Below are 25,998 nucleotides of genomic sequence, written 5' to 3' on the forward strand. Positions count from 1 at the left end.
CACAGAGCTTCGTCCGTTTCTGTATTTAAGCTTCCAAAGGACATGACACAAAGACAGAAGTGCTTACAGTTTAATATGAATTATGTTCCAGAGAATTATAATATACACAGCAAGCATGATTTGACAAAACAGCTCCAGAATCTCTCCCAGTTCAGTGCTGGATTCGGCTAAAATCTCCTCAAAGCAGAAGCTGTCAGGTATAACCAGTCAGTGTTTTTATTAGTTAAAATTGATCATGACATGTACAGTGTCTAGCGTTAACGGTATGCTGTAGCAACGATGTAAACAATGGGTAAAGCTGCTTTGCGGGCAAACGATTTAGCTACAAATTCATATTTATCAGTCAAACTGCTGTGAACACACACACACACACACACACACACACACAAGTGCATACACACAGCAGTAAACGTGCATACACCACACACACAGCAGTGAACATACACGCACGCGCTCACACACACAAACACTCACACAATATTGAACATGCACAAACACACACACACTGTTTATCTCTCTCCCTCACACACATACACTCTCTCACACACACAAACACACACTCTATCTCATACAGACACACACAAACACACGCTTTCGCTCTCACACACACCTACACACTCTCAAACACACACACACACACACATCACTGCTGCTGACTGCTCCTGCAGAGGATTCTGGGTAAATCTCTCGTCAGTCTTCGGCTCAGTTTCACTGATGATCCAGGATAAACAGTAAACCCAGCACAGAGCGGCTCAGTGAATGTGGTCTGGACTGAGTGGATGAGGCTCATTGTGTCTCTATAGATGTTGTAGAAGATCAGAGTTCCTGCACTGTGATCCACAAACACTCCTATTCTCCTGCTGAGCGGCTTCACTGGGAGATCAGTGAGTGTGTTATTGTGTCTAAATATGAATCTGGAGGAAGAGCAGCTCAAACTCCAGGACTGAGCATTAAATCCAAACACACACTCATCACCTCCTCCCTTCCTCCTGATGCTCTTATATGACACTGATATATACACAACATTATCTCCACTCCAGTCAATCTCCCAATAACAGCGTCCACACACACTCTCTCTGCACAACACCTGAGAATAAACACCATCAAATCTGTCTGGATGATCAGGATACGGCTGATTCTCTAACACACACTTCACCTCTCTGTTCTCCTCAGACAGTTTGAGTTGAGTGTGTGCTGTGTTTGGATCCAGAGTGAGGAAACAGACATCTGAACACAAGAACACACACATTTATAATCACAGCTGTGCGTGTGTGTGTGTGTGTGTGTGTGTGCTTGTCTGTGTGTGTTTGCATGTGTGTGTGTGTGTGGGCGTATCTGTCTGTGTGTGTGTTTGTGTGTGTGTGCGCGCACATGTTCACTGGTGTGTCTGTGTGTGCATGTTTGTGTGAGTGTATGTGTGTGTGCGTGTGTGTGAGAGAGAAAGAGAGTGAGTTTGTGTGTGTGTGTGTGTGTGTGTGCGCGCGCATGCATGTGTGTGTGTGAAAGCGAGTTTGTTTGTGTATGTTCGTGTGTGTGTGTGTGTGTGAGAGAGAGAGTGAGTTTGTGTGTGTGTATGTGTGTGTGACATGTGCGAGTGTATGTGACATATGTTTGCATGCATGCCTGAGTGTGTGTGCGCGTGTGCTTGCGTGTCTGTGTGTGAGCGTGCATGTGAGCGTGTGTGGTCCTACATTTGCGTGGTCCTGCTGTAATCCTCGTGTGTGTGTGTGTGTGCGTGTGTGTGTGTGTGTGTGTGTGTGTGTGGTCCTACATTTGCGCGGTCCTGCTGTAATCCTCGTGTGTGTGTGCGTGTGTGTGTGTGTGTGTGTGTGGTCGGTCCTACATTTGCGTGGTCCTGCTGTAATCCTCGTGTGTCCTCCATGATCCAGACTGTAAACACACACAGATGGAGAGAATGAGCTGTTTAGTTTCCCCCTCAGCTAATAAGCTAAAGCTAGCACTGAGCTGCTCAGCTACACGCTCCAAACTCTTCAGCTAAAACACACAACACTTGTTGGTTGAGCCGGGATGCACAATGAATGTAACACAGTGCGTTCTTTTCCTCTGCTGTGGGTGAAGCGAGCGCAGATACTGCTCATGTTGATGGAGACACCCTGCTGCAACATTCATTTATTACAGTGATCACACTTAGCTTTGCCATCGTTCTTCAGCACATGCAGCCTTTGAGCACATGTTGCAGTCTATCTCTAAACTATGTTCAGATTATTAAAGCTGCTCGCCAGCGCCCAAGTTCCTGACAGATTAGCAAGTGAAAAATACACAAGTGTGCACAGAGAAGAGGAATCCAGATGTTGATTTTAGAACAAGAGTCTGAACATTAATCCAAGTGTCTGATTCCAGAATCTGAATCCATCTTCAATCCCCAACCCTATTCCTGACCTGATATTGTAGGATTCTTCAGCAGAAATGGAGGAAGAAGTTTCTCTGCTCAGCTCAAATGCTGAAACTGTACAGTGTGTCCCGCTTAATGTCACTGTAACTGAGCCAATACACTCCAACATTTACAGAGGAGATTCATTTCACACTCAATGATTTGCTCTTCATAGACATGACTGGAATACTCTACAAGCTGTATCTTCTGTCTGTCCTCACCCCATAACCCTCACAGAAAACTGAAGCTGATCACAAAAGAGCTTTCTAGTGTCTTTTTAAAGCCATTCAGTGTAAAAGCACAAGGCCAGGGATGCTCCACATACTTGAGTTTGTCCAGTGTGTAGTTTGGATCCTCCAGTTGTTCAGAGAGCAGCTTGACTCCTGAATCTCCTGGATGATTGTAGCTCAGATCCAGCTCTCTCAGGTGTGAGGGGTTTGAAGTCAGAGCTGAAGACAGAAAACCACAGCCTTCCTCTGTCACCATACAGCCAGACAATCTACAAACACAGCAATAGTCCACATCACACAGTTGGACAATCACACATCTCTTTGTGTTGTGAAGATGCTGACTGCTGTTTCTGCTCATGTCAACAGCAGTGATGAACACACACATCCTGATTAGCTCTCCTTGTTGATCACAGTGGGCATAACTGTGTTTAGTTGCAGCAGTTTTGATCCGTGCAGAAAAACGATGTTGAGAAGTGTTTATGATTAATAAATCGTGATGAATTAAAGCATGTTTAATAGTGAAATCGGTTTATCATTGCATCCCTAACCACAATGCAGTGTTAACATTACAAATACGATGCTAACACCACTCCATAGCAGCGCTTCATAACCCTGAGTAAAGTGCAGCGCTAACACTGCTTTCAGATTAAATGTTTAAATGTGTCTTTACCTGCTTTAACAGCAGTGTGAACAGGTGTTACCAGATGTGGAGCCCCTTTAGTGGATAGGCAGAAGAAGAAACTAAACATCTGCAGGGCTGTGATTTATTCTATACATCTGTGATTTATCTATACAAATGTGTGTGTATTGAAGCAGATTGAAGATCATTCATTCATTTTCCTTCAGCTCAGTCTCTTATTGATCAGGGCTCGTGTCTGACTGACAGGGGAATGTGACTGTGGGTCACAGTAAGAGTCGGGAAGAGGGAGGAGGTAGTGAAGGCTCTTACTGGAGGTGGTAGTGAAGGGGTGGCCGGGGATGGGCTAGGGGTGACTCGCGAGAGTCGAAGCTCAGATTGGACCCCTGGGGCAAGTGAGTCAGGCTCCTTTGATCTCCTTGAATGGAGAAATGCTAGGAGAGTTTGGAATGGCTGTGTGGGGGAATATGTTAAATATGCAAATGAATGCCCTTCACCTGTCTGATCTGTTTGCTTTGCTTAATAAAAAGGGCGAGGGTTTCAGCATTCTGTAGTGTTAGATCAGAAATAGTAGGGTGTATAGCGGGGTTACGTTTGGATGCAATAGCCATTTCTGAACACCTCAGGAAGCCAAAATACCCAGAGTAAAAATAGTGCTGGATGCAATGAATGGTTTATGGCAATATCAATGTGAATAATTTGGGACAGGTGTTGGATGCTGGTCTGCTACTGGTGCCAAGAGCCGAAGTTTCTGAAAAAGAAAGCAAGAGAGATTCAGCAATTTGATTTTTGCAACCTGAAACATGTCAGCAGTCATTACGGGGGCCATGTTGAAGCAAACCAGTGACCCTGGTAAAAGCCGCCAAACCTGGCTGAGGGGGCAGTGTCAGTGAATAAGTTATTATCCACCGGAGAAGAATTTCAGTCGCTGTAGAAAAGGAACTGGGGACTGAAGAGAAGAGCTAAAGGAGGTATGGAAGGAAGGGATGCTTGAATTTATTCGAATCTAGGTTGATGCCCAGGAATTCTATAGAAGTGCTAGGACCAGCTGTTTTCTCCTCTGCAAGGGGGATCCCTATATCCTCGAAACCTTTGGGTGATCATCAGGTATTTAGCCAGGGGCGAGGAGAAAATTGTCGAGGAGATGGCTAATGTGCGGGATTTTGTAGTTATTAGATAAAATCCAGCATGCTGCTTCTAAAAGCATGTTAAAATTTTGGGGCTACTTTTGCAGCTTAAGTTAATGGAACTGTAAAGTAAAATTGTGAGCGCCAATTGATGCCAAAAGACGCTACAAGTCTGGGTGGATTGGCATGATGATGAAGGTGAATGAAATATAAATTTTCGCCAAGAGTTGCAACCGGTTATTCTGATAAGGGAAGTGGCTTGGTTTATTTCATGGTAAATCGGCGAGTATTCGTCAGAAGGAATAGTGCTGTTAAATGCTGAGGAATATAGAATTGTGAGGAGCGGAGACCTATAATCAAGCGTTTTTGCTAGAGAATTTTCAAGTCGCAATGTCAATAGGACTAATACAAGAATGCTGGACAGTGGGGCAAGAATGGTACTATCATGAATTTATTTTTGATTTTTTTTTTGATTAACAAATCCACTGTTGCAGGTTCGGTGTTTGCAGATTGTAGATTGGAGCAGAATAAGTTTAAGGAAGGGAGAGCTGAAACGCCTGGGTTAGATCCTTGGGTTAGACCTGAAATCAGAAATCAGAAGTTAGTATCAGGGTGACAACGCAATTCAAAGTAAGTTGAGAAATATGGCATCAAGGGTGTGGGCTATGTGAGTGGAAATGCATCTTTTATGTAGAGTGTGATTGTATTTGAAGTGCATATAAAATGTAATGGTTGGATGAGGGTCAGGTTCTGCAGCCGAATGTCATGGTAGCATGATGTCGCTACGTGCAATGATGGTAGAGGTGAGCATTCATCTCCCCTCAGAATGGCAAATGGATGGAGAGCTGAGGATAAGTGGTATGTTTTGTCTGGTGGTCCTGGAAGTATTTATTGAAGATCCGTTGTCAGAAATGTCCTCCTATTCATAGCCACAGCCAATCAGGAAGTTTGTTTTGTTGCTGTTCACATCCAACTAACTTGCCATTATAAGCTTACATAATTTTTAAATCTGGGCCAAATACTATGTTTTTCATCTGGCCTAAATCTTGTGTGCCGCCTTAAAAACGGTGCTACCTCTGCCAAACCCGGGCCATGTTTGGCCCACATGCTGTATGCCAGTGCCGGATGAATGCCTGCTGTGCCAGCTTTTTGCCAAATCTGGGCCAGAATTCTTTGCTACTAGGGATGCTTTGGTTGTCCATGCTGGTTTAGAGTAGGTTCTTCTACAGAGCTAGCTACAGTGAAGCTGCCTCTTCAAAACGAAGATAGCAGTGGAATGAACCCCAGGGTATTTATAGTAGTTTAGGAGTCATCTGATTGGAGCGTAGTTAATTAGATAATGCGGATCCAGCCGCTAGCAATCATAAGCACGTGATCCTCTCGAAATGAGTTTATACATAAACTTCACTTACAAACAATGGCGGCGATGAGAGCGATGATGAGGTGAATGTTGATCTGCCAGCCGAGAGAGTGTTTTCAGAGAGAGTGCTGAAAGACTCAGAGTGTCTCAGCTGATTAATGGCCTGATCTCAATGTTCAGAGCAAATGTCTGCTAAATGTAAAATCTAACACTCTACATGTCATCGCCAAAGAAGCTCGCCTTTACTAAGTTTAAACTGACACTGCGGCTCATGATGAAGAACTGTACGGTTTTGAGCCGGTGGTCATCGTGTGAATCCTGCTCATATAGTGGGTCGGCTGACTCGCCTGCTTTATTCCACAGGAAATAACATAGGAAAATGTAAATCAGTGCATAACGAGACTGAGGATTTACAATGACACTAAACATTTAAAGAGTGACAGAAGTGAGACGTTTCTTCCTTTCTTTTATTTTCCTATTTAGTTACTGATGACGGCTATGTAGCTTTCAGCCACCTTGAATTAAATTATTTATTATAAAATTTTGTTTGTTTTCTAGCAGAAATATAATTCATTAAATTGACATGCATATAAAAACAATAGTACAAAATAAATATTTCTTTCTGCATCGCTTTATTTGTTTTTGATGCTAGTTTATTTTATAAAGTAAAAGTAGCAGTAAACAGACATTTAATAGCAGATAACTCATATTCAAGCACTTTGAAGGCAGCCTGATGATGAGAAATGTTATTCATTATTAGTATAATTGACATCATTAATGTTTTAACATTATTAGATATTCATTTTGGATTTAAATATCAATAAGTCATTATGATTACAGAATTAGTTAGATAAATATTTTTGTTTTTTGTTAGTCTTGATTGATCATGTTTTCAAATACAATAAATCTGTTAATAAACTTTTTGCAGTGGTGCTCCTACATTTATTCTGGAGCTCCTACATTTATTCTGCCGCTCCTAAATTTTTGAAGTTGGGAACACCGGTGCTACCAAGTAAAAAAGTAAATTTCAAACCCTGCATTAGACAAATACAGTTTTCATGTGTTTTTCTAAACTAGTAGTGTTCTGAAATTAATGAATGCTTAATATTCGTGATAACCATGAAACCATGATTATTTCTCAGACTATAATCCTAAAAACCAAAATCTATAATCATTGCATCTCTGAATCTGCTACTGTAAGTTTGTTGAGTGTAAGACAGAGCAATGTTTGCTTGTTGCTGCTGGACACTTGGCAACAGAAACAGCCAATCAGAAGCTGGGGGCTATTTCATCAAAGTGGTTAAGAAAAGCGGGGATTAAAGTCAAAAGCCTGACTTCAATGAGCTGAACTAAACGTGTTGAAGATCATTTGATCTGACTAGTCTGAGTTCAGTTTAATTAATCTAGATAACTGCTCGTGCACGTTTCTGTCATGAAACCTTAAAAGTCGAGCGTAGATGCATCGATTATGTTGTGCGCTACCATGGCAACTTCGAGAACTGAAAGAGCTCTGAAATGAGACACAGCTGTTCACAGCGAGTGAGCCGCGAAACTGCAGATTGTTCAATAGACTTTGTTATTTTGTTATTTTTTGTTATTATATTGTTATTTAGACCTATTAACATGAAATTTAATATTTGTTATAAAACATAGTAATTGTGCTTGACCGCCGCATGTGCCTGAGAGAGAAGATTTGCGCTTACTGCCAGTTGTTGCTTGCAAGGAAAAGTTTTAATGCATTGCAGGCTCACTGTAACATACAAAATGTTCTAAATGTAAGCACATAGGTTTAAAATAAATAAGGAGCCGTGCACGCACAAGCGGTGGGATATTTAATTTGCTCCCGAATCTGCTGCAAATCATTGCTTTCCATTTGCCACTTGTTTCCCACAGCCCGTGGGAAAATATCTTTACAGTAAAGTGACACTGCTGCACATCACGGATCATCTCCTGATTATTCCACTCATTTAACAGCTTTAAAGTCATTATTTAAGAAATGTAGTCTTCTTCTTTATATTAGTCAGTGTCTTTTTTACCCCCGTGCTCGTGTAAGTTTCCTCTAGGTGCTCCGGTTTCCCCCAAATCCAAAGGCATGCGGCATGCGCTATAGATTAATTGAATAAGCTAAATTGGCCATAGTGTAGGAATGTGAATAAGTGTGTATGGATGTTTCCCAGTGAAGGTGTCTGCTGCATAAATCGCTGTATAAGTTGGCCGTTCAATGCGCTGTGGTAACCCCAAATTAATGAAGGCACTATGCCGAAAAAAAAATAAACGTATATATATATTTCAAGAGAGAGAGAGAGAGAGCTAAGAACCCCCCTCACAGATTTCTGTTTTAAATTAATATTTTCTACAGGATGCTTTACAATAATCTATTTGTGCATATACATTAGATTATTCAGTATGCAAAGTTTGGAATATATATATATATATATATATATATATATATATATATATATATATATATATATATATATATATATATATATATATATATATTGCTATTAAGTGGCTATAAAGTTTTAATCAATATTAAGAGGTTAAGTGAATTTAATGCCATCAAATTATGGCAGGTGAATGTTATCAATGACTTTGATTAAGCTTGAACTTAAGGCTTAGCCTGAGAGTTAGCCTGCCCCGGACCAGGCTAGTTTCCCAGCATAAGTTGCCATGGTAACTAAGTTTGAACTATTGTAAATTTGATTTATGAAACCGAATTCACCATTAATAAACCTGACTTACCAAAATAAGCCTGGCTTTTTCTGTAAGCTTGGTTTATGGAATAGCCTCCTGATCAGCAGGGCTCATGACATGTCAATAACGGGAAGCGTGCATCATGTTAACAGCAGTCAGTGAGAGAAAATACATATTCAAAGATGAAAAGTGTGTGAACTGGAGTGATCAGGAGATGTTAGATGACATGATTTTTTCTTCTTGTGTTCTTTCATTTGTACTTTTGTCTTCTTGAAGCTAATGACCTACACAGCAACATTTAATATACCTGACAACATGAGGAGAGTTCATTTAGCTCATTACCATTATGATGGAGTTATGATTACTCTTACGCCTCACGTCTGTTGAAGCACTGTGTACTTTAGCTCACCATTATTTAGACGCCGTGTCAAGTTAAAGAACCTCCACACCCAGCACCAGTCATATGTGTCAGCTCCAAAGCTGAAGAGAACTCAAAGCAAGTGTTGAACATTTCTGTTTACTGGAGCTCAGAGGCTGTGTCTGGACACCATTAGGCTTTCTGCTGCACTGTATTCAGTTCTGCATTCTGAGTCAATAAACCCTAAGATTACCTGCTTCTCCTCCAATCAGCAACATGACAACACAAAAAGCCCTAATATGAAATAATGTGGGCTATTATGAAATCGTTTAGTAGTTATTGTTGAGAGGAGAGTCATTTACCTCAGTGTTTCTAGTTTACAGTGTTGACTCTTCAGTTCATCAGAGAGAAGCTTCACTCCTGAATCCTGCAGGTCATTGTTACTCAGGTCCAGCTCTCGCAGGACACAATTTGAGGATTGTAGAGCTGAAGACAAACTCTCACAGGACTGAACAGTGAGTTTACACATGACCAATCTGAGAAAAAAGAAATCAAATCAAATTTACAGTGTATTTTTTGTCATTCACTTTATGTGAATAATAATTGTAATCAATCAGTCAATCTATCAATCTATCTATCAATCAATCAGTCAGCCAGTCAGGTAGGTGTTTGAACTCAGACCTCAGTGTGTCCAGTTTACAGTGTTGACTCTTCAGTCCATCAGAGAGAAGCTTCACTCCTGAATCCTGCAGGTCATTGTTACTCAGGTCCAGCTCTCTCAGGACACAGTTTGAGGATTGTAGAGCTGAAGACAAACTCTCACAGGACTGAACTGTGAGATTACAGCGCTGAAGTCTGTGAGGAAAAACAGTAATAATGATTTTGCATTTATCTATTAATCCAGAGCAGAGACAAAAAACATTTAAACGTTGTGTTTTAGTATAAGCAAAGGTAAAATCACCATATGGACTCTGTAAATACTGAATTTAAGGGAGAATCCAGGGCTGTAAAATAAACAAAAGTATTCTTTGCCTAACAATTGACAGTTTTGTGTAATAATTAATTATTAGTTATCATTATTAAAAACTTTCTCCGTTTTCCAAACTTATGTTAACATGTTAGAGCTATCAGTTTTGAAACGCACACCATCTATATATGTATGTATGTGTATATGTGTGTGTGTGTGTGTGTTAAAAGAAAGACAAGATTATAAAAGTAAAAAAAAAAAAAGAATCAAAGTATTGAAAAGAATGTCTGAAAATGGAGTAAACATAAGGAGAACAGATATTGTGTACAGCAGGAGATCAGTGATACATATTTGATGTGAAAGCACAAATAGTCTGTGCTGTTTTTGCACTGCACACATATGACTTTTGGGTTGCAGATGTGTTGCAAATCGATGTGTGAAATGGAAATAAGTGTATCCAGAAAACTCTTACAGTGCTCTTGTGGTGTTTTTGACCACTGGTATCAGTCTCATCAGTGCTTCATCAGATCTTCTGTATTTCTGCAGTTCAAACTTCTCTTGAGTCTTTTCCGACATCAGAAGCACAAACACCAGACCCGACCACTGAGCAGAGGACAGATCCTGTGCTGTAAGATTTCCAGAGCTCAGACTCTTCTGGAGTTCCTCCACAAACTCATCCTTCAGTTCATTCAGACAGTAGAAAAGGTTGATGGTCCTCTCTGCTGAATTTTCCTCCTCGATTTTCTTTTTGATATAGTCTGTCGTGTCTTTGATGTTCTCAGTTTTAATATTCAGTCCCGGCAGGAGCTCATTCAGGTTACTCTGATTAGACTCCAGTGAGAGACCCAGCAGGAACCGGAGGAAAAGGTCCAGGTGTCCATTCTTGCTTTGTAAAGTCTTCTTTACTGCATCCTTATGAAATTTAAACAGGGTCTTTGTAGAGAGGTTCCATGTCAGTTCCTTTTTCCAGGAGTCAAGAAATAGGTTTGCTTTCTTGTTTTTGTGAGTATAATACACATAGAGAGCAGCAATGAACTCCTGAACGCTGAGATGTACAAAACTGTAAACCGGTTTCCCCGAAAAGGTATTTTCCTCCTGAAACATTCGAGTACATAATCCAGAGAACACAAACCTTTCCTTGACATCTAGTCCACACTTCTCCAGATCTGTTTTGTAGAAAATCAGTTGTCCTTCCTGCAGCTGTTCAAAGGCCAGTTTCCCAAGCTTCAGAACAATGTCATCAAAAGACCAGGCATTGACTTCACTTTCAGAATCATTGCTGTATCTTTCTTTTATCTGTTGCTTTTGACACAGTAAGTAGCTGGTGTACATCTCTGTAAGAGTTGTGGGTGTTTTTTCATTGCTCTCTTTATCCAGCAGACGCTGAAGAACAGTGAGAGAGATCCAGCAGAAGACGGGGATGTGGCACATGATGTACAGACTCCTGTATTTCTTGATGTGGCTGATGATGTTTCCAGCAACCTCAGGACTGCTGTTTTTGATGAAGTACTGCTCCTTTTGCTCATCACTAAATCCTCGCACCTCAGTCACCTGATCAATGTAGTTTCGGTGTATCAGACTGGCTGCTGCTGGTCTGGATGTGATCCAGATGAGGGAAAAGGGTAGCAGCTGTCTCTTTAAGAGATTTGTTATTATCCTACTCACTGTCATTTCTTTTTCAACATCTGTAAATCCATCATCCTCTTTGAAGTTCAATTGAAAGCGATATTCATCCAGTCCATCAAAGATGAACATGACCTTACCTTGTTTTTTAGGAAGAGAGCTCAGTCCTCCACTGCTAAAGAAGTACTTGTTTAGCAGACCTATGAGACTGTACTTTTCTTCTTTAATCAGATTCAGTCTACGGAACGGCAGTGGAAATATGAAGACTATTTCCTGATTGTCTTTTTCTTCAGCCCAGTCAAGGATGAATTTGTTGACAGAGACAGTCTTTCCCACTCCTGCGATCCCCAGTGTCAGGACTCTTCTGTTTTGTTGACCTGTGTCAGGCTGAACTTTAAACATGTCGTTACACTTAAATGGTTTATCCTTGGTTGTCTGTTGGTTGTGTTTTGACTCTATCTGAATCACCTCATGGTCATTTACTCTTCCTCCAGTCTCATTATCCACCACATATAGATCAGTGTAAATATCATCCAGAGGCTTCCGATGACCCTTCTGAGAATCACCAATTAATATCTGCTCAAAGTCCAGCTTTAATTTCCTCTTTAGTTCATGGCTGATGTTTGTGTATTCAAGAGAAGGAGTTTTATAGTTCTCTGAAGCTGCACCTTTACAAGAGAGAGAAAAAATCGAAGTAAAACATGATTATGCCCCTGTGCTTCCCTTTATGAAAAAAGAACAATAACACATATAAACAAATTTAGATGAACTAAGACAAACATATAAATGTTCATAATGTGAAATGCAGGCACCCAATTACATGCATTAGCATTATGATTGACCATCACTGTTGTCTATAGTAATGCTGAATTTAAGACTGTTCATCTGAAGCTGTGCAATAAATGTTATGACAATACATCTGACTCAAAAACCATTGCTAGGAAAGGGTTTTAACATGGAAGATTTGAACTCATAAACACGTGAGTCACATTTGTAAAGTTTGACAGGAAATTAAACAATACCTTGCTTCTGTGTATTCTCCAGCTGATCAGCCAATTCATTCTGCTTTATTTTCCTCAGGATGTCCACTGTGATCTTCACAGCTCTTTCTGGTCCAAAACATGACACCATCATATCCACTGTCTTCAACCTGTCTGCATTCTCCATTTCAGCTTTTGAAATATCTCTATGGTCATTCTCTAAGTGCCACTGAAAGTTCTTTAGTTCAGCTTCTACCAGTCCATCCAGTGAGTTCTTGAGCAGCTGTTTAACATTCGCCATTGTGCTTCACCCATTTACAGCTACAGGACAAGAGCAACAACATCTGCATTAGTTTCACTATTAACATATGGACCTAAGCATTTATTTATTATTTAAATAATGAAATTAACCTCCGAGTAGAAACACAAAATATCAAAAAGCTGCATTTTGAAAATTGATTGTCACTATTTTTTAGTTTATTAATAATGTAGATGTTTCTTGTTCATCTACATAACTTGTGTCTTGAGCAGAAGCTCTGTAACTTTTCTTCCTGTATCATCATACAGGAGTGTTTATTTAGATGTTCAACTGGTTAAACACAACCATTTTAGAAAATGAAGAAAACCCGTTTTAGAAAAGACTTCAGATGACATGTAAGACCGGTGTAGAATCACACACATTTGTCCACTGTTAAAAGACCCTGGCATACTGCATTCTAACCTAAAAATGCCCATCACTGGGATCTAGTTTAGGTCTTATAATTCATATGGGGTACAAAATAAGGGCCTATTGTGGACCCTTAAAGGTACAGTTCTATTTAACGTACCTTATTTTTTTAATTGTTTAAATTATTACAAAAAAGTGAAAACTGAAAAAACTATTGACTAATAAAATATAAAAGCTCATCAGATGTACTTGTACATGCTCAGAATCCTTTGAATTAAAATCTTTTTTTTCTATTGTGACACACATGGCCACAAGGACAGCAAGGCCTGCTGGCAATGGGGCTGCCAGAGCTGCCAGATCCACCAAATCCTTCATCACTGCCAGAGCAGCCAGATGCTTCATCACTGCCATAACTGCCAGAGTTGTCAGATCTTCCAGAGTTGCCAGATCCCCTTCCTGAGTCCCCAGAGAGGGTGCAAGATCCTCCAGAATTACCTTAATGGCAGGCACCAGATCCTCTTGAATCCCCCGCATGGCAGGCATCATATTCTCTTGAATTCTCTGAATGACGGGCACCAGATCCTCATGAATCATACAAATGGCCAGAGCCGCCACCTGAGTCCCACGAATGGCCAGAGAAGCCATCTGACTTCCATGAATGGCTACCAGAGCCGTGTGACTTTCCAGAGCTGTCTGACTTCTCAGTGTCTCCTGAATCTAAGCCTCCTGATCCACTGGGGTTATCTGAACTGCAAGTGCCTCCTGAACCTGAGCCTCCTGACCCACTGGGGTATTTCTGTATTTCTATTTTCATTTTCCAAGACATATGTACAATGTTTGGTGCAGATTGAAAATGAAATCCCATCGTTTGCATTTCTCATTTCAAACACGGTTTTAATATGTAAATTGTATCCACATTTTAATGCCTTATAAATTGAAAATTTAAATTGAAAATGCAATACACAATCTGAATTTGATGTGTATAAAGTACAAGCAAAAACGATTATTTATAGTAGTAGTAAAACGATAATTTAAATGTTATTTTTCCTAAATGCATTTACACTCACGTCTAGGAAATTCAGGATTACATTTTCAACATAACACCATGGGATGTTTGTAGCAAAATTAATTTTGAAATGTAATACACAAAACAATTATGCAATATGTAATGTACGAGGCTAAATTATTATATGCTTTTGTTTATATGACAAAACATGTCTTTTTGACTCAAGAAGGTCCCCAGGTAGGAGGTGACGTTCTCGCAACGTTCCCTGAAAGTTCCCTAAAGGTAATGAAAGTCCCGAACCTTTACAGAACATTAGGGAGGTTCTTAAAACGTTCTATTTTAGTCATAAAATAACGTTCCTAGTATGACTTTAGGAGAACGTTCCGTTTTGGTCATTCTATGGTCACATAATAACGTTACAAAGAGAACCTTTCTAACATTAACAGAACGTTTCCACATGGTCCTCATTTAGTCATATTATAACGTTCCCAGTATGACTTGAGGAGGACGTTCTGTTTTGGTCATTCTATGGTCACATAATGTTACAAAGAGAACCTTTCTAACATTAACAGAACGTTTCCACATGGTCCTCATTTAGTCATATTATAACGTTCCCAGTATGACTTGAGGAGGACGTTCTGTTTTGGTCATTCTATGGTCACATAATGTTACAAAGAGAACCTTTCTAACATTAACAGAACATTTCCACATGGTCCTCATTTAGTCAAACAATAACGTTTTGAATAGGACTTTAGAAGGACGTTCTGTTTTGGTCAATCTATGGTCACATAATGACATTACAAAGAGAAACTTTCTAACATTAGCAGAGCGTTTCCACATGGTCCTCCTTTAGTCATATAATAACGTTTCCAATATGACTTAAGGAGGACGTTCTGTTTTGGTCATTCTATGGTCACATAATAACGTTACCAAGAGCACTCCCACAGCACTAATTCTAATAGCTAGTGCTGGAGGTCTCAAAATTCAAAAGCAAACGCGTAAAACGTGTCTTCTATGTTCATGGTGCTCAAGAATGAGCATTATAACTGTAGTGTAGCGTGTAACTGCTTCATTCTGGAGAGTTTGATAAAAACAAAAAAACATACTCGTTTCTGGGAGTCGATTCCTGTCTTCGAGTCAATTCCAGCACTAGGTCCATTGAGGAATCGAGGAATCGACTCTTTTGAAGTCGGTTCCCTAAATTCCTAAACAACGGCACCCATTCTGCCTGTCAACAAAGCTGCTTATGCGGCTGCTTTTGCCAATTTCTGGTAAGGTTATTCCTTAAAAGCACTCGGATATTACATACAACTGTTCCTGACTGTTACAACTATTTCTTTTCTTACTGTTAATTGACATTTGTGTTGGATATTTATTTTATTTTAATGGTTACATAGTAAAATCCTCAGAGTAAAATTTACTTAGTTCAGAGAATATTTGATCCCTCTCTAAATTGAGCAAAATTTACTCAGCAGCAGAGTTAAAGTTAATGAGACAATCATGGGGTTAATTAAGTGATGATTGAGCACTGATGATGAACACCTGCTGTTTGCTCATTGCTTACCTGATTGACTTTATTTCTGTCAGATGTTCACAAAAGTCCATATGAGATTTATTGAGAATTAACTGTCTTAGTTTTTTACATTTTACAAAAAAAAAAAAACGTTTTTTTTCCCCCCCCTGATGTCACCATTGTGGAGAAAAGTGGTTGATTTACTTGGACTCGATTTCTAATGTTAAATTTTTCTACGTTTGATAGGACAAGTATAATGAGAGCAAATATGATCAAGATGACTGATCCTGTATTGATTCTTACTCTTGACATGAGTAACTGTATAAGAGATTATGTTTAAATGATGGTTTATCACATAAGAAGCTAAATTCAGTGTTTATCAGGAGAATGGACCTCAGCTGTGGTTTTATATTTATTGAAACACATTGAGCATCTGAATCACTTCAGAGACACAGACATCAGTAATCAGCGTATCTATCTCAACAGTGGTTAGACTTTTCGTATTTTTGGCTGCAGTGCATGGTAAGAGAATCATACACTGTTAAAAATTGTCCCGTTAAAAAACAGTAAAATACTGGCAGCTGCAGTTGCCAGCAATGTACTGTTATTTTACAGTATGTTGCTGTAAAAATACATGGACTACATTGATTTACACAATACTCAAGTGAACTCATTTTGCTCACTGAAAGCAACTGCCTCAACTTGGTCAACTGCTGAATGAGTTTATGAAGTAATGTGCTATATATGCTTAGAAGCATACTTATAATGATAACTTATTTTAGTTAATTAAAAAAGTTCGGTTTAACTCTAATGTCTTATTTTTCACAACAGCACACATACATGTAAATCTGGAATTACCAGAGAGATTCTGACTGCATCAGCAACTAAACAGCCGCTATCTTTAAATAGAGAAACATGCAGAATAACATCAGCAGTTCATTGTTCATCTTTAACTCATACACTGGCTCTACTCTCCTCCACAACGGTGACACACAGAAGAAATTAGCTTCAGGTTTTACAGTAAAATACAGTTTTTTCCTTGATTTACGGTAATCTACTGGCAGCTGTGGTTGCCAGCAATATACTGTTTTTTTACAGTCTACTTCCGTTGTGTAAATTAACAGTATATTACTGTTAAAATACATTTTTACACTGTGTTTTTACCTCTCACACCTTTAACCCTTTAAACCCCAGAGCAAATACTTCAGTTTTAATTGAAGTGTCCACACTACTGAGTGTTCAAGAAACATGTAGCAAAGCTGAATTAAATTCATTAATTAACTGACTAATTAAATGATAATTGACGATTAACAATGAACAAATGAAGAAATACTGAAGGGAAAAAACAAGAACAGAACATGCAAAACTTTAGTCACAGCTTTATAATGAAATAACCTGAAGAACAACAAATGATTAAATCATTTAAATGATCAGCGGATGATTAAACAACTCTACAAACATCATCACCAGCTACACTTATTCCTTAATACATGTATTTTTGTATAACATTTACTAAAGTTCTTCTTGAGAAAAAGTTAAAGTTTTACGTCACCATCATGGAAAACAGAGTTTGCTTTAGTTGGGCTCTTAGCCCTGTCATTTTTAACAATTATATATCTTGGCTGCTGCAATTGTTAAGAACTTTGTTTAAAAAGCTCCTTTGTTGAGGCAAGCCAGCCAAAAACCTAAATAAGATCTGGTGATGTTCATGTTGCTATTAAATGGCAGAGTCAGTTCTCATTTAGTGTAATAAAATTTACTGCTCCTATTCAATGTTAAATCTATTGTTTTACATTATATGTATATATATATATATATGGCAATGATTTCTGGAAGTTTTTAAGAATATCTTGGACAATAACACTGCTCTATGGTGTAAATCGCACTCAAAGAGACATCAATAATCAGCATATGAACCTCAATAATGGTGACAACTAACAAAATTAACAGTTTAACTCACAAACAGGCAACTGAAAGTCTAAACATAAACAAAAGCAGAATCAAACACAAATAAAGAAAAGTGTGAGACCTTTATACTACATTTATTTATACCGCAATGCATGCTGGGATATTTGTACCGTGCCACTCCCAGCATGCATTGCAGCATGAAACATTTGAGATGTTACCATTGTTGAGATACAAGGTCAGATTCATGAGGTCTGAGTGTGTATTTGTCATAACTGAACTGTTTTTGTATGTTATTTCTTAACTGTTAAGTAATTACGGAGGTATCTTTTCGGTTTCCACTTCTCATTAATTAAATTAATACCTGCAACTAAGCATAACATCTATTGCATACAGCCCTTCTTCTAGATTTATACCAAAACATTTATCAGAACTAATTTCAGACAATTAGATTTCTCTATTTATTGACTTTCCAACTTTATTGCTATAGTACAAACGTTTTGTAAACTCTGTATTACAGCAGTTGGAAAGTCTTCTTAAATGGAGCCAAGGGTGAATAGCCCAACTAAATCAGCCCCTCACTCCATTACGGTGACACAAAAAACACCTTAATTTCTGTTGGATCTCAATGAGAATAGTATGGAAGTCAAATCAGTCAGTAATAAGTGTGTCTGCTGTTGTTTGTGGAGTTGTTTAATGATCCTCTGCTGAGATTGAAGCTGTTTTATTTTATTTGATTTTATTTAATGTTGTAACTCAAGTCACTGTTTGTATTTCTTGTTTATTTTCTTCAGTAATTGTGATTATTAACAGCAGGTGTTCATCAGTGTCTGAATTCACTCATTAGTGTTCATTAAAACTGTCAGGTGAACTATATTAGTTAACTAGTGTATGAAATAGTGAACAAGGACACAAAGTGTGATTTCAAACACAGACTTCAAAACATCGAATCTGAACTCTGTTAGCTCACAGTTTTCTGCAGTTGGTTACTTTCTCGAAAACAAAAATGTTACCCAGAAAGCACTGTTTTTAACAGAATATTACTGTTTTAGTGAAAAAACATTATTTTGCCGTAGAATCTGACCGTTTTTTAACAGCAATTTTTTACAGTGTACACTGTAAAAAATTGCTGTTAAAAAACGGTCAGATTCTACGGTAAAATAATGTTTTTTCACTAAAACAGTAATATTCTGTTAAAAACAGTGTTTTCTGGGTAACATTTTTGTTTTCGAGAAAGTAACCAACTGCAGAAAACTGTGAGCTAACAGAGTTCAGATTCGATGTTTTGAAGTCTGTGTTTGAAATCACCCTTTGTGTCCTTGTTCGCTATTTCATACACTAGTTAACTAATATAGTTCACCTGACAGTTTTAATGAACACTAATGAGTGAATTCAGACACTGATGAACACCTGCTGTTAATAATCACAATTACTGAAGAAAAGAAACAAGAAACACAAACAGTGACTTGAGTTACAACATTAAATAAAATCAAATAAAATAAAACAGCTTCAGTCTCAGCAGAGGATCATTAAACAACTCCACAAACAACAGCAGACACACACTTATTACTGACTGATTTGACTTCCATACTATTCTCATTGAGATCCAACAGAAATTAAGGTGTTTTTTGTGTCACCGTAATGGAGTGAGGGGCTGGTTTAGTTGGGCTCTTCACTCTTGAACTTATTAATTCAGACTCTCCAATTACTATAATAAAGAGTTAACAAAGTGCTTGTATTGTAGCAATTAAGTTGGAAAGTCAATATATAGAGAAATCTCTTTGTCTGACATTAGTTCTGATAAATGTTTTGTTATAATTCTGGAAGAAGAGCCTCCTGCAATAGATTTTATGCTTAGTTGCAGGTATTAATTTAATTAATGAGAAGTGGAAACAGAAAAGATACCTCCGTAATTACTTAACAGTTAAGAAATAACATACAAAAACAGTTCAGTTATGACAAATACACACTCAGACCTCATGAATCTGACCTTGTATCTCAACAATGGTAACATCTCAAATGTTTCATGCTGCAATGCATGCTGGGAGTGGCACGGTACAAATATCCCAGCATGCATTGCGGTATAAATAAATGTAGTATAAAGGTCTCACACTTTTCTTTATTTGTGTTTGATTCTGCTTTTGTTTATGTTTAGACTTTCAGTTGCCTGTTTGTGAGTTAAACTGTTAATTTTGTTAGTTGTCACCATTATTGAGGTTCATATGCTGATTATTGATGTCTCTTTGAGTGCGATTTACACCATAGAGCAGTGTTATTGTCCAAGATATTCTTAAAAACTTCCAGAAATCATTGCCACATATAGACATATAATGTAAAACAATAGATTTAACATTGAATAGGAGCAGTAAATTTTATTATACTAAATGAGAACAGACTCTGCCATTTAATAGCAACATGAACATCACCAGATCTTATTTAAGTTTTTGGCTGGCTTGCCACAACAAAGGAGCTTCTTAAACAAAGTTCTTAACAATTGCAGCAGCCAAGATATATACATGTTAAAATGACAGGGCTAAGAGCCCAACTAAAGCAAACTCTGTTCTCCATGATGGTGACGTAAAACTTTAACTTTTTCTCAAGAAGAACTTTAGTAGATGTTATACAAAAATACATGTATTAAGTAATAAGTGTAGCTGGTGATGATGTTTGTAGAGTTGTTTAATCATCCGCTGATCATTTAAATGATTTAATCATTTGTTGTTCTTCAGGTTATTTCATTATAAAGCTGTGACTAAAGTTTTGTATGTTCTGTTCTTGTTTTTTTCCCTTCAGTATTTCTTCATTTGTTCATTGTTAATCCTCAATTATCATTTAATTAGTCAGTTAATTAATGAATTTACTTCAGCTTTGCTCCATGTTTCTTGAACACTCAGTAGTGTGGACACTTCAATAAAAACTGAAGTATATGCTCTGGGGTTTAAAGGGTTAAAGGTGTAAGAGGTAAAAACACAGTGTAAAAATGTATTTTAACAGTAATATACTGTTAATTTACACTACGGAAATAGACTGTAAAAAAACAGTAGATTGCTGGCAACCACAGCTGCCAGTAGATTACTGTTAAATCAAGGAAAAAACAGTATTTTACTGTAAGACCTGAAGCTAATTTCTTCTGTCTGTCACCGTTGTGGAGGAGAGTAGAGCCAGTGTATGAGTTAAAGATGAACAATGAGCTGCTGGTGTTGTTCTGTATGTTTCTCTATTTAAAGACAGCGGCGGTTTAGTTGCTGATGCAGTCAGAATCTCTTTGGTGATTCCAGATTTACATGTGTGTGTGCTGTTGTGAAAAATAAGACATTAGAGTTAAACCGAACTTTTCTAATTAACTAAAATAAGTTATCATTATAAGTATGCTTCTAAGCATATATAGCACATTACTTCATAAACTCATTCAGCAGTTGACCAAGTTGAGGCAGTTGCTTTCAGTGAGCAAAATGAGTTCACTTGAGTATTGTGTAAATCAATGTAGTCCATGTATTTTTACAGCAACATACTGTAAAATAACAGTACATTGCTGGCAACTGCAGCTGCCAGTATTTTACTGTTTTTTAACGGGACAATTTTTAACACTGTGTACAACATTCATCCATAGTTCCCAGCATGCACTGTAGGGAAAAAAAAAAACTCATCATAGTTGAGAAGCATACTCTTTATGTCTGTGTGTTTTAAGTGTTTCAGATGTTCAATGTGATTTATGGTTTCTTAATACAGTGCTTCTTTTGTGATAAAACATTATTTAAACTTAATAGGTCAAAACCAATTTTACTGATTTGACCAGTGACTAAACCACCACAGAGTCAATTATCCAGAGCTCAATTGCTCTCTTTATACAATGTTTGCCAGAATACACTATTTAGCAAGCAAAGAGAAACTAACATTAACAAACGAGTCAGAGTCCAAGTGAAGCAGCTACTGTTCTCCTCAATAGTGACAGCTTAAACACAAAAAGTGTTTTTGTTTATTTTTTTATTGCTGTTGTAAAAAATTACTTAATTATTAATATTATCTATATGTAAATTTTGTAGTGTAGCACAAATAAAGCCAAACAGGTTGTTAATAAGTAAAGCTGCTGTTTGTGGAGTTGCTTAACGATGCTCTGCTGAGATTTTGAAAGATTTTATGTGTTTTATTTAGTTTATTTTATATACGGCTGTGACTGAAGGTAGATGTAGTTTTGTGTTTCTCTTCTCTGTTTCTGCTTATTAACAGCAGGTGTTCATCATCAGTGCTCAATCATCACTTAATTAACCCCATCATTGGCTCATTAACTTTAACTGCTGTACTGCTGAACTGAGTAAATTTAACTCTGATGATTTTACTGTGTGGAGTCTGGAAAAAGTTTTTTTTTTAAAAAGTTTTGTTTATAAAAGTTTTAGCTTTTAATGAGAATATTTTTTGTCAACGTTTAATAGGAGGTAGTGTAGTATATAGCCTAAAATATCCACTGTACTGTCAAAGACGAATTAAAACCCCTTGTGAAAAAACAACTCAGTTTTCTGACCACACTTCTATATTATTGCTTATTTATTCACTTGCTGGAAATTATAATTGAATTTAGAAGTAGTTTGGAAACAAATTTTTGCGCTTCGCAAACAAAAATAACTATGTAGGCTTATGGATGTCTTCAGTGAAGTGTGTAACACCGTTTTCTTATCAAAAGATATTTGAGTGGCAGTTCTTCAATAATAGATAAGTGGAATGTAGATATGGAGATTTATACATTTTTTTAAATTCAAAATATATTAATTTTGAATTATTTTATAAGACTCAAGCACCACTGTGTACACCTGAAAGTAAAAAAAATTAAATACAAAGTAAGTGAACTTATTTGTAAATATTGTTATTTATGCTTTGTTTCAGGCAGCAGAAAGACAACTGGACGATAGAGAACGTGACTAAGAGACGCACACAAACACACACGGACACAGCATATTAAAAATGAAATTGTTTGACAAATGCTTTATGTGTTCTGCCAATAAAGCCAATTTTAGTAACATTTTATTGATTGAGCTTTCTGTCTTTAACATTCAAGACAACAAAATAACATTCTGTGAAGGTCCGCAAAATAACTCTCTTAAATTGCTCTCTACAAAGTGTCTGAGCCTTGCAATGGCAGCTGTATGAGACAGGTTCATCTAGCAGGTATATAAGGTTTCCATACCATACAGTACATTTGACCAGCTAAACATTAAAGCACAATTTGCAGCGGTCGCCTGTTTTCCCAATGTAATCTGAGCTATCTACCGCACACACATTGCTATAAAGACACTATCTGAAGATGAATTTGCATACGTGAATCAGAAACATTTCCATTCAATAAATGTGCAAATAAAATATGATGCACAAACTTATTAATGATTCCTACTTGTCTTTCTCGTGATAAATAGTTGGCAAAATCTGATATGTAGCGGGGAAAAAAGAAGAAATAGTTCATCAGACGCTGGATTCGAACCGAGTTCATGCTCGAACGTGTCAAAACATGTTGACATGCATCTTAAGAACGCGCCACTGAGACTGTTATGGGTGCTGCAACATTTTACAGCTATAAATCACACTATTTCTTTTCTAATTCACTCAGTGCGATGTTCAGACCCAACTGTGTTAACCGCATCAGCTAAACTCTCCCACTCAATCTTTTTCTTTTGTTGTTAATTCCGGAGAACAAACTTGCAAATAACACCGCTTTTCTCCGGTCTACCTCCGAAAGCAGCACCTACAATTCACATTCTGTTCAAAGTTTCTCTTTTTGCTTGCTTTTGCCATTGCTTTTTAGTTGGGTTTTGCCTAAGTAGAGTCATTTGCATATTCATACGGGGGAGGAGGCAGGGAGGGGTTTTGTGCTCGTGCATGTTGCGCTCAGTTTCACGTTCATTCAGATGTATAAAAGAATATGCGTGAGATTCGGCGTACGCAGTGTTTCATACATCTGAAATTTTTTCTGCGTACGCACATTTACAGCTTAGTGCGTACGCAATGTTTTAGTATGATTTCAACGCAAGTCTTCGTACATGAGGCCCCTGATCTTTTTATTTCTTTATTTCTTTTTTTTTTTGTTTAACGTCATCGCAGTCTAGAAGTGCTTTTGTTCCCACTAAATTTCTCCTTAGCCTGTCTAATTTAGACTTTTTAAAGCAAATATTTAGTTTTTGGCTCCTCCATGTTTCAGCATATATTTAAATCTACAGACCCCTGCAGTGCAGAATTCAGAGAATACAAAACAAAAGATGCTAAATAGAGTTTTCAAATGTCAGCGATCGGTTGTCCAGTAATTGTAGTTTATTCACTTTTAGTTGATCTAGATTCATGCAGCTTCATTTTTTTATTTATTTTTAGATAAAGATATTGAAAGTTAAAAGCTAATGAAAGTATGTTAATTATTATAATTGAAAAAATATTGTTTGGTTTTCATTGTTTTAATGGAAACTAGATATAATCAGGGCTTGACATTAACACCCGCCTACCCGCCAATTGCAGGTAGATTTCAGCTGTGGCAGGTTAGACAGACACCCGCACTAGCCACTTTAGCTGGTTAAAAGTCATTTTCAAATTTTCAGTTTTTCAGGTGGATGCAGCACACTGGTGCTGGATTAGATTCCCCCCAATGTGTAAAGTGTTTGAAGTGTCCAGAAGAGCGCTATACAAATGAAGAATTATTATTATTATTATGATCACGCACATGGTGAGACACAGGTGATCCTCTCTCATTGACTTAATCACACAGCTGATGTAAAATGCAGCTCCCATGCCATTTCCTCACGCGAAGCAACAGTGCCTTGAAACGCAACTGGTGTGATCAGTTCTCTTTGAAATAGACTGGAAAAAAAGAGATGCTCATTTACCAACAGTCCTGCTGCTTTTAAGCCAGGGCTCGAGATTTTTTTTTTAAGCAGCAGCGGTTGCTGCTTTTGCTTTACCCATTCTTTGAACAGATATTTGCTCATGTATACACACAAAAAAAGAGAAACGAACAAGGAGGCATGTAAAAATAATTTAAATCAAGCAATTTTAGCATGCCAATGTCAAATTTATGCATATAAAATATATTTTTCCAACAATGAAATTGTGGCCAGTAGAAAATGGCGAGTGGCTAGTAACGGTGGAAAACTACTAGCCACAGTGGCTGGTGATCAAAAAAAGTTAATGTCAAGCCCTGGATATAATTTAGGCAATTAAACTTGCAATTATGCAGCAAATACATCGCCAGCTATGTGGTACTTTCTGTTTAAATGAACAGTTTCATTGTATTTATATGAATATCCAGTGCTTGGAAAACTGAGACTGAGGTAATAATAAAGAAGAGAAGGCTAGAAGTTGGATCCCTATCATTCATCATCACAAAGCACCCATCAGTCAATAAAATTGAACACAATGATCCATTGATTTTATATCTATAGGCAGTGTTTGGACAACGGAGACTGAAAAATGAATTGAGAAGCAGGGGAAGTTGAGGCCCATCTTGCATCATCGCAGTGCACCCACCAGTCAACAAAATCAAGCAAATACAAGTATGTAAACATGCAAACAGATGTGTGTGTCACAGGACTTCATGTCTGAATAACAGTGACCTTACTTGTTAATTACTTTTTAGTACATGCTTGACTTTTAATTAAGGTATCAATTACTACATTGATTTATACTTAATTTAACCATCATGAACTCATAACATGTTAATGTATAATTATATCATGATTTGGAGGGCCGCATTATCCTTAACCCATTCCTAACTTATTGTAAAGTGTTACCATCATCTCTTTGTATATGATTAAAATATAATCATACATACAGATTTACATAAATCATACACATTTATTGTCAAGAAATTAATGATAAAAAGGTATACTGCATTGTAAATGATGGATTCTGTCTGATTAAAATGGCAACCAAAGACTCAGCATTTTCACTTCTGTTTCTAAAGGAGCGGCACATCATGAGTTCAGTGAAAAACATCTATCACAAACACCCTAAACAGAGCAGATGAGAGTAAAAACAGCTGCAGCAATATCAGAGCACCTGTGGGAGTTTACATGAGTGACTTTACCTGAAGCAGTAGAAACACTGGACACAGAGAAAATAGCAAAGACACCACACTTCTCCTCTTCTCCTTTACGGCGAGTTACAGACTACAGTAAAGCTGCATACTGCGGGTGCCTCTCATTTCCTCTTCCCACTTCCTCTCCTCTCCTTGAAGCCATTTCTAGAAGTTCTGTATATAAAAGAAAATACTTTTAATTGATAAAAAAAACTCTTTTCTGAATATAATGTGTAGTTTGCACAAAACTGAACAATCTGTCAGCATTTTCTCACCTCACCTGTTTGAGTTTTTTTTTTCAGTTGCACTTTATTTTAATCTCATTAACTACTATCTACATACATTCACATTAATCATTAGGTACAATGCACTCATTATTTATATACATGTACACTGTAAAAATTGCTGTTAAAAACGGTCAGATTCTACGGTAAAATAATGTTTTTTCACTAAAACAGTAATATTCTGTTAAAAACAGTGCATTCTGGG

The 25,998-nt window shown here is 37.5% G+C and overlaps 3 protein-coding genes across 5 annotated transcripts in view; all 3 read right to left on the bottom strand.

Moving 5' to 3' along the window:
- Window positions 1-25,998, bottom strand: part of LOC137490940 (uncharacterized) — a 627,578-nt gene that overhangs the window by 229,962 nt on the left and 371,618 nt on the right. The gene's annotated exons all lie outside the window — the stretch shown is intronic.
- LOC148682145 (uncharacterized) overlaps window positions 1-25,998 on the bottom strand; it is a 208,802-nt gene that overhangs the window by 166,962 nt on the left and 15,842 nt on the right. The window lies entirely within an intron of this gene.
- Window positions 57-25,662, bottom strand: LOC141381645 (protein NLRC3-like). Its single transcript, XM_087248493.1, has 8 exons — window positions 25,519-25,662; window positions 12,414-12,692; window positions 10,241-12,059; window positions 9,483-9,656; window positions 9,164-9,337; window positions 2,718-2,891; window positions 1,844-1,890; window positions 57-1,227 (listed from the first exon to the last, which is right to left on the bottom strand). Exons 2-8 carry the CDS (start codon window positions 12,670-12,672, stop codon window positions 644-646), a joined length of 3,231 nt encoding a protein of 1,076 aa, XP_087104619.1. The 5' UTR covers window positions 12,673-12,692; window positions 25,519-25,662; the 3' UTR covers window positions 57-643.

The sequence above is a fragment of the Danio rerio genome, chromosome 4 (genome assembly GCF_052040795.2).
Source record: "Danio rerio strain M-AB ecotype USA chromosome 4, GRCz13ab, whole genome shotgun sequence".
NCBI lineage: Eukaryota > Metazoa > Chordata > Actinopteri > Cypriniformes > Danionidae > Danio > Danio rerio.